This window comes from Colobus angolensis, unplaced genomic scaffold, assembly GCF_000951035.1.
Source record: "Colobus angolensis palliatus isolate OR3802 unplaced genomic scaffold, Cang.pa_1.0 Scaffold21, whole genome shotgun sequence".
In the NCBI taxonomy this organism is placed as follows: domain Eukaryota; kingdom Metazoa; phylum Chordata; class Mammalia; order Primates; family Cercopithecidae; genus Colobus; species Colobus angolensis.
Window position 1 is genome coordinate 4,083,796 of NW_012115266.1, and position 9,188 is coordinate 4,092,983.

At 52.4% G+C, this 9,188-nt stretch overlaps 1 protein-coding gene across 2 annotated transcripts in view; it reads right to left on the reverse strand.

Annotated features, from left to right (window-relative positions):
* Positions 1 to 7,801: 7,801 nt before the first annotated feature.
* Positions 7,802 to 9,188, reverse strand: part of BANF1 (barrier to autointegration factor 1) — a 5,500-nt gene continuing 4,113 nt past the window's right edge. The window contains exons 1-3 of one of the 2 annotated variants that reach the window (XM_011942456.1): positions 8,919 to 9,176; positions 8,580 to 8,718; positions 7,802 to 8,327 (exon numbers count right to left, since the gene is read on the reverse strand). In XM_011942456.1, coding sequence (XP_011797846.1) covers positions 8,181 to 8,327; positions 8,580 to 8,702 — 270 coding nt within the window. In that variant the 5' untranslated portion in view covers positions 8,703 to 8,718; positions 8,919 to 9,176 and the 3' untranslated portion in view covers positions 7,802 to 8,180. Of the gene's footprint in view, positions 8,328 to 8,579; positions 8,719 to 8,918; positions 9,177 to 9,188 lie in introns of those variants that run through there. The other variant, XM_011942455.1, reaches the window with a different exon arrangement.

Consider the following 9,188-nt stretch of genomic DNA (forward strand, 5'->3'; position numbering starts at 1 on the left):
CTGGGGCGGGGCTCCAAGTTGCCGGTTTCCGGGGTCCTGCGAGGTTCAGGGTGCCCAGGAGGTCGAGGGGGCGGCGCGCACCCGCGTGCCAAGACGCTTCCCTGCCCTCCAGGACACACCTGGCCCAGGGAGGGAGAGGACAACGAAGGTCCCCAGCAACAAGTGCCAGTAAAGGGACAGTTCACGGGAGGGCTGTTCAGAATGAACCACCAACCGCAGCTCTTCATGGGCTCTTACTGTTGCCACTATTTCCTAGCTGTGTGACCTCGGAGAAGTCACTTAACCACTCGCCGCCTCGGTTTCCTGGATGTTGTGAGGATTCAGTGAGCTGAAACAGGTAAAGTTCTTAGAAGAGGCCTGGCATAAACAGCAGGTGAGTAGGACACATTACTGCTCAGCGCTGCCTGACAACCTTCCTGGAGCGGGAGTGACTAATGTTTCCACCTGGCCAGGCGCCTAGGCATGCTTGTAATGCCAGCACTTTGAGAGTCCGACGTGGGAGGACTACTTGAGCCAGGGAGTTCAAGGCTGCAGTGAGTCGCAATCTCACCACTGCACTCCAGCCTGGAGGACAGAGCTAGATGCTGATTCAAAAAAAAAAAAAAAAAGAGGGCCGGGTGTGAGGGCTCACGCTTGTAATCCCAGCACTTTGGGAGGCTGGGGCAGGCAGATCACTTGAGGTCAGGAGTTCAAGACCAGTCTGGCCAACATGGTGAAACCCCCTCTCTACTAAAAGTACAAAAATTAGCCGGGCGTGGAGGTGCACACCTGTAATCCCAGCTACTCAGAAGGCTGAGGCAGGAGAATTGCTTGAACCTGGGAGGCGGAGGTTGCAGTGAGCCAAGAGGGCGCCGCTGCGCTCTAGCCTGGGTGACAGAGAGAGAGACTCTGTCTCAAAAAAAAAAAAAAAAAAAAAAAAGTCTCCACTTTACAGAGAAGGGAAAATGGATTTGCCCAGAGACACTGGTGGAAAATAAATGGTGACACTGGTTTCAGTGTGCTGGCAGTCTAAGTCAAATCTGTGATCTTAAACCAGACTGAGCCCAAAGGACACAAACTGCCCAGAAGGAGGGGGTGTCAGTCATGTCAGGTCTGCCATCTTACTGACCGCATGGCTTTGGGCAAGTCCCTCAACCTCCCAGACAGAGCCTCTGTGTCCTCTACTGAAAGACACCTTATCTCCTAAGTTTGTTCTGATATTGATGTTTCAAATCTGGCTCTCCTGTAGATACAGTGAGCATGTGCTGGAGGTACCAGCAAACAAGGCCCATGACTGTATTTTTAAAGTTTTAAAGACTCCAATAATTGCCAGGCACGGTAGCTCATGCCTGTAATCCCAGCACTTTGGGAGGCCAAGGTGGGCAGATCATTTGAGGACAGGAGTTCGAGACTAGCCTGGCCAACATGGTGAAACCCCATTGTAGCCCGCAGGGACCTAGGGGGACTGAACAAAGCCAGGCAAACGCAGGAATAAAAGACAAGAGACAAAAGAGTATTATTTGGAAGAAGTGGTCAGGGGGCACCTTGCCTCTAGTGGACAAGGGCCCTGAGCTTTACCCAGCCCTCTGTATGTATTAGGCAAAAGAGATAGCGAGAAAGGGGGGATGTTTGTCGGGTATGTCAGGTAGTTGTCAGCCAGCCATTTGGCCCATAGCAGGCTTGCCAGACTGCATCCTTTGAACAATAGGCGCTAATTTTCTCAGTAGATAACTTGAAGGAGCACAGCGCAAGGGAGTGAGGCCCTCAGCAAACCTTTTGGTGGCAGGGCAGTGGGAGTGTGCCTACATCCTGCATTCGTGATAAACAGTTTGCTGTTTGATCATATAGCCTTCAGTGGAATGCTGAGTTGGTCACGATCTCTTTGGCCTTTTTGGCTCCCAACACCCCATCTGTACTAAAAATACAAAAATTAGTTGGGTGTGGTGGTGCACACCTGTAGTCCCAGCTACTTGGGAGGCTGAGGTGGGTGAATCACTTGAACCTGGGAGGCAGAGGTTGCAATGAGCTGAGACCACGCCACTGCACTCCAGACTGGGTGACAGAGCAAGACTCCATCTTAAAAAAAAAGACTCCAATAATTAATAGATCAGGGTGGTGATCTGTTAATCACGTGGTGATCTATTAATCACACGGTAGCTCACACCTGTAATCCCAGGACTTTGGGAGTCGGAAGCAGGAGGATCACTTGAGGCCAGGAGTTTGAGACTAGCCTGGGCAACATAGTGAGCCCTCATCTCTACCAAAAAATCTAAAATAAATTAGCTGTGTATGGTGGTGCACGCCTGTGGTCCCAGCTACTCGGGAGGCTGAGGTGGGAGGATTACTAGAGTCTGGGAGGTTGAGGTTGCAGTGAGCAGTGATAGTGCCACTGCACTCCACCTGGGTGACAGAGCAAGACTCTGTCTCAAAAAAAAACAAAAAACAAAAAACAAAAAACAGATGAAAAGCAGTATTGAAGTAGTCAACGCAGGAAAAGTCTGGATTTTGTTGAAAAAAAATTTTTGTATGTGTGACAGAGCTCTGTCAGCCAGGCTAGAGTGTAGTGGCACTATCATAGCTCACTATACCTCAACTTCCTGGCTTCAAGCAATCCTCCCATCTCAGCCTCCCAAGTAGCTGGAACCACAGGTGCATGCACCTATACCTGGTTAATTTTTTTCACACCTGGCTAATTCTTAAATTTTTTTGTAGAGATGGGGGTCTCACTGTAGTGCCCAGGTGGGTCTCGAATGCCTGGCCTCAAGAGATCACGAGATCCTCCCGCCTCAGCTTCCCAAAGCACTGGGATTACAGGCAGGCCTTGCTGGAATTATTTGTCTGCATTTTAGAGTTCACTGTAGTTTGTACTTGTAATTCCATGGTGCTGGGGGGCAGAGGCTTATTGTCCCTGGGCCACTAAGATCTTGCAGTGCTTAGAGCCTCCAGGGGCTTCACTGGGGCTTGGAAGAGGTGCTAGGTCACAGTACGTAAAGAGCAGCTGGCAGCCCTCACTGTGATGGATACTGTGTATAGGCATCCAGTGTGTCACCCTCCCTTCCTGACTCTGGGCCTTAGAATTCCAGGACCACAGAAGGAAGTGATTTCCCACACAGAGACCTAGACCAGAGCAGTCACTCTGCCCAGGGCAGCTGCCAGCCTGCTACCTGCCTCACTTCCTCAGCCCAGCTGTGGAAAACCAACTCTGCCATCTTCCTGGGATTCCAAGGAACCGTCACAAGTTCCTGGCGGCCTCAGGTGTCTGGCTTAAAGGGACAGACTCCAGTTTGTGGAAGTGCTGGCCAAGCTTGAGTTGATCAGAAGGATGACGCCTGGCCAGGACTCTGAGCTGAGAGCCTAGGAGGGGTAGAGGAAGAGGCCCAGGATTGTGCCACAGGGGCGAAGTGGGAGAGGCAGCTCCCCTAGGCCTGCCGTCTCATCACTTGGAGCTTAGCCATAGCCACAGGTACCTCCAACACTCTCTCAAAAACTAGCCAAGGCCTGTCTGCGACTCGACTCACCAAGGGCACTCACCCCGCCTGCCACTGCTTTGTGCTGATGCCAAGGACTCTTTTGCAGTACAACCTAGCAATTTCCGAGCACTTTTCACCCACTAATTCTCACAAGCACCCTGAGGGAGTACACGTTATCCTCACTTTGCAGATGAAAAAGTTAATCAGAGAGGTCGGGACACTTGTATAAAGTCACACAGCTAGAATTGGTATCTTGGTGAGAAAAGGTGGGGGGTGGGGTTAACAATGATAAGAGCTCTTGCTGTGTGCCAGGCCTTGCACCAGGGATTCAATATATGTTCTTTCTTTCCCATAGCAGCTGCAGAGGCAATGATTATTACCTCTTCCTACAAGGAGGAAATGAGAGGTCAAAGGGGAAATAGTGGTGGGTTCTGGTGCATGAGTCCTTGGCTGCTCTACAGGGGTATGAGGGCTACTGTGCATGGTGTAGGGGTTGTTTCTTGCAGGTGGGGTGTCCCTGAGCAGACTTTCCCGGAGCCTGACTCCATCCTGTCTGGACCACTCTGGCTTCCAGGAGGTTTGGGCCAAACGTGAGCTTGAGGTTGGTCAAATGTACTGGCCACAGGGCACAGCCTCCAGTTTTGCAGTGGCCCAGACATCCCAACCCAGGTTGTCCACAGCACCCCTCTTTTGCCCCTGGCCTGATGGGTAGAGATGACCAGGGCAGGTTCTTGACATCTCCTTCCCTCTGGGATCAGGCCCTCCAAGGCCTTGGTGCTTCCCCCAGAACCCTCTTCCTTGAACCTTCAGTTGGGCAGAGGATATTGCCCTTCCCCAGGGCTCTGCAGTCCCATATCCTGAAAAGGAGATCTTTCGGCAAGGAAACCTGTAATCCAACAGGGATTAAAGCTCCCCTCTGGGGAGACGCGCTCCTAAGCGCTGCTGATTCACTGGTTGAATCGTCACAACCCTGCACCAGCTGGCAAGGAGGCTGTAGCTCAGGGGAGTGAAGCAACTTGCTCCAGATTGCATGGGGAGCAAAGGCCCAGAATCGGGCCTGGCTGGCTCTTCAAGGCTGCCACCAGTCAAGGCTGGGAGTGACAGGAAAGAGCCCTGGTCCCTGCAGGGAGGGGCCAGCCTGGAAGGGGATCAGCCGTCACAAGCACCTGCTGGGAGCCTTCCATGCTCAGCAGGCTCCCGTGGGGCAGGACTTGTGGTGGTCCAGGTAGCCTCCCCTTACTTCCTTTCTGGGGGCAGCAGGAGCCCTTCGGGACCCCAGAGTGCATGGGCTGTGTTCACACCAGGTTCTAGGCGGGCTCTGAGCACTCATGACTGGATCGGCTGAGGAGTGTCAAGCTCTGGCTGGGTGTGAGGGCATGGGGGCACAGGGTATTTGCTGATTTCCGGGCCCACCCATGTCCCAGGCTAGCGGATGGCCAGGCATGTCCTGTTGGGCACCACGGGCTGACACTTAACTCCCACCCCTCACCACCAGGTCTGCTTTCTGCGCCAGTATTCCAAGCTGTGGTCCCTTTGTCCTGCTGGCTGAGTCGGGCTGGATCTGAGAAGCCACACTGTCACAAGGTACATTCTGGATACCCTTTGTCTACTGCCGTCCCAGGACAGAGCCAAGAACTTGTGTGGGATGCAATATGGAGTCCTGATAAAGGGTTTGTGGTCTGCCACCTGGTGCATGCACTGCCTGCACCCCAAGGGACAGGTGAGAAGGCAGGTTCAAGCCCCTTCTAAGGCAAAGCCTGTGGGTGAGCTGGGAAAGGCAGATGACAAGGAAATAAAGCAGACAGCATGAGCCGCAGGCTTCCAGCAGGCTCCCAGTGCCAGAGTCAGGCCAGGCCAAATCAGGAGGCCAGTGTGGGCAGGAGCCCAGGCAAGGGCTTCGTGGAGGAGGAGGGAGTCTCCATGACCTCACAGAGCACCAGCAACAATCTGGCAGCATCAGGGCTGAGGTGTGGGTGAGGCCAGGGCCCTACAAAGTCCCCACCTAAGCACACCAGGCCTGCGACAGCATCATAGCATGAGGGTCAAGGCTGAGGGGCTTATCCGGGAAGACATCAGAAATAGTATGAAACTCAAGAGAGAGCCCTCGTGACCTCAGCCAGGCCTCAGACCAGCAGCCTCCCAGGAAGCAGCAGGAAGTACATGCTAGGCCCTGCTGCAGCCACCCAGTGTCCCTTTCAGGCTGGGCTACTCGCACTTCCCGGTCCCAGCCTTGCCCAGAACTCTCATCCCTACAAATAACAATTCAGTTTCTGACCTATCACATGGTCGTTCCAGCCTCAGGGCTTTATTTTTGGTTTTCCTTTTATATTTTTATTGTTCTGAGATGTAGCTAATACACAGAAAAGGGTGCAGAACACACTCTTTTGGTCCATGCCTGTACCACCACCCTGCAGGCCAGAAACACAGGTCAGGGTAGGCCAAGCCTACCCTTAAGCTCTTCCACATCCTCCCCCAAAGATAATCACTGTAGACTTTTTCCTTTACCATCTACCATAATCATTTCCTTTGTTTTCCTTCTAGTTTTACCATCTATGTAGGAATTCCTACGAATTTGTTTGGCTTCATTTGCTACTGAGATTTGTGTTGTACACAGCTATCATTTGTTCATTTTCACCTCTGTTCAGTGCCCGGTGGCATGAATGCGTATTTATCTACTCTAGCATTGACAGCTGCTAGTGTTGCTCCCAACATTGCAGCTGCGAACTCACCTCGGTCCTGCTGCAGGTGTTGGGGACTTTCTTCAAGGCACAGTCCTGAGAGAGGAACTGCTTGGTCACAGGGTGTGTCAGTTTTACTAAATAACACCCAACTGTCTTCCCAAATTGTTTAGACCAATTTATACTCCCACAGCTGGGTATCAGTTCCTGTTGCTTCACTATCTCATCAATACTTGGTATTGTCCAACTTAAAAGTGTTTGCAAGTCAGATGGGTGTTAATGGCATGTGATGTCTTATTACTAGCAATATGGAGCACCTTTCCTGTGCTTATTTACTGGGAGGGAACCTTCTTCTGTGGCTATCTTAGGTCTTCTACCTATTTTTCTGTTGTGCTGGTTTTTTTTGTTTTTTTTTTTTGAGACAGTTTCATTCTTGTCACCCTGCCTTGTCAAGTACAATGGCATGATCTTGGCTGACTGCAACCTCTGCCTCCCAAATTCGATTCTCCTGCCTTAGCCTCCTGAGTAGCTGGGATTACAGGCGTGCACCACCACACCCGGCTAATTTTGTGTATTTTTGGTTGAGATGGGGTTTCATCATGTTGGCCAGGCTGGTCTTGAACTCCTGACCTCAGGTGATCCACCCACCTCGGCCTCTGAAAGTGCTGGGATTACAGACGTGAGCCATCACGCCCAGCCAGTCCACCTTTTTCTTGATTGCAGTTGTATTTGTGCTACGGAAATACTCCTTTGTTGTTTATACTGCTGCAAATATCCTTTCCCTACAACCACCTCATTTTCCAAGTGGGAAAACTGAGACTCAGAGAGGATAAGCCACATGACCAAGGAACACATGGCCCGGTCCATGCGTTTCCAAGCTAGTTCTGAGTTCCAGTCTGGCTACTTCCCAGGAGCAAGTTCACAGGCAAATTAGCCTCTCTGAGCCTCAAGTTTCCTCACCTGTAAAAGAGAAAATAATTATTATTGTGAAAGAAAAAAATGTTTGCAAAGATTTTAGCTTCAAGCCTGGTTCTTACTAAGTGTTCAAGACATAATAGGGCTGGCCGCGTACGGTGGCTCACACCTCTAGTCATAGCGCTTAGGGAGGCTTAAGGATCGCTTAAGGCCAGCCTGGGCAACACAGAAGGGCCGTCTCTATTAAGTTAAACAGTAAACAAAAAGAACAGGACTAAAATGTACTGAGGTGTACTCCCCTCACACCCTTCCAGCTGTGATGCCTGTGCTCCTTCTCCTACCTAAGACATCATGGAAGATGGCAAGCGCCCCTGCCCACCCTTGCCGAGGCCAGGAGAGCAGATGATATGATGACTGGCAGGTGAACTCTCACCCACATCTGGCCCACCCTGTCTGGTACCTCTGACTCCCACTGCCTTTTCCACCAGGTGCTGCCTCGCCCAGCTGTTGACTTAACTGACATCTGGAGCACAGTCCATCTGGCTCCCAGGAAAAGATGCGCCCACACCCTCCCCCACATCGCTCGGGACTGAGACACAAGTCACCTGCCTGAGGCCTACATGGCTAGGGTGACTGCCCTCTGGGAGTGGAAGGGAAGCTGCCAGTTTCGGTCTCTACTGATAAGGAGTGAGAGACATGGTCCGTCCCTGGAGGAGAGGCAACTCCCAGCCCACTTGCTTTTCAGTGCACAAAGCCCAGTCATGAAAGCCACTGACTTTATTGATCTAAAAAACTTTACAAGGACAGTGACTGTTCTGCCCAAAAATGAGCCAAATGGTATCAAACGGACTGAAAGTGAGGGTCAGGGGTGAGGGACGGGGCCACGACTCCATTCAGGAAAGCTGGTAACTGTCACCAGGGAACTGGCAAGGGAAAAAGGGCGGGGGAGGCATGCAAGAGCGAGAATCCAAAAAAGTTGAAATGGTGAGGGGAGAAAACTCCCAGAAGACCCTGGAGTACGTCGGAGGCGAGTACGACAACAGCAATCATCTTTTCCTTCGTAGAGGGCAGGGGAGGAGTCCCTACTCGGCTGCAAACTCCGGATGAGGGCTGGGGATTGAGAGCTTCCCAGAGAGGATCACAAGAACGCGTCGCACCACTCTCGAAGGCATCCGAAGCAGTCCCGGGACTGCTTGGCGTTGGCGCCACACGTGTCCTTCAGCCATTCCCGGAAGAGGTCTTCATCCTTCTTTAGCACCAGAAACTGGCCAAGGACAACATAGGCCTGCAAAACAGGGAAAAAGGAAGGGGTGTGCTGCTCAGTGTTCAGTGAAGGGTAAGAGCAAGGCGGCCATTCCTGTGCCATTCAGAGTACACAAGCCCAAGAAGCAGCGTGGGTTTTGCCCCCATCTCCTCTCCACCAGGTGCCCAGGCTCTGGCAGCCTCTTCAGATTATACCCCACTGTCCACCCCCTAGCAGATGGACTCACTTCCCTCCCACCCCCGCCTGCACCAGGTACAGGCGGCCACCCCACACCTTGTCAAAGCCCCTCTCCTCCAGCTTCTTGCCCAGAACTTCACCAATCCCAGCCAGGCTCCCCACTGGCTTCTCCCCCATGGGCTCTGCCACGAAGTCTCGGTGCTTTTGGGAGGTTGTCATCTTGATCAGGCTTAATCTAGGAATCCCAAAAGAAAGGCAGATTAGGGCTGAAGACCTGGAACTCCTAAGAGCCCATTAGCAATCTCACAGTAAGAGGCAGCCAAGCCAGGGGTTACGATGGCTTGCTTGCTCGATCCCCTCATCCTGAAAGGAGAAAACTGAGATCCAGGGAGACTCTTCCCTACTATTCGGAAAAGGAGTTTCTTCCTGCAGGACCTGGATTTTGATCTTGCCCCAGAGAAAAAACGATCTTGCCTAACAGGTGGCGCAAGCGGGGCAGTGGGAAGATTCCCAGAGGCAGTAGCCAGGACTGCCCGGAAGCTGTCACTCCCTCTGTGACCTTGGCTGAGCCAAGAAGGCACTGAGTGCCTGGAACAGCCACTTGGCGTGGAAAGCTAACCAAAGGGTCTCTCTACCTACAGGGCGAAGCGCACACCGAGCGCTGCGCACACCCGCTACGCGCCCACGGGGTTCACGCCGCACCCC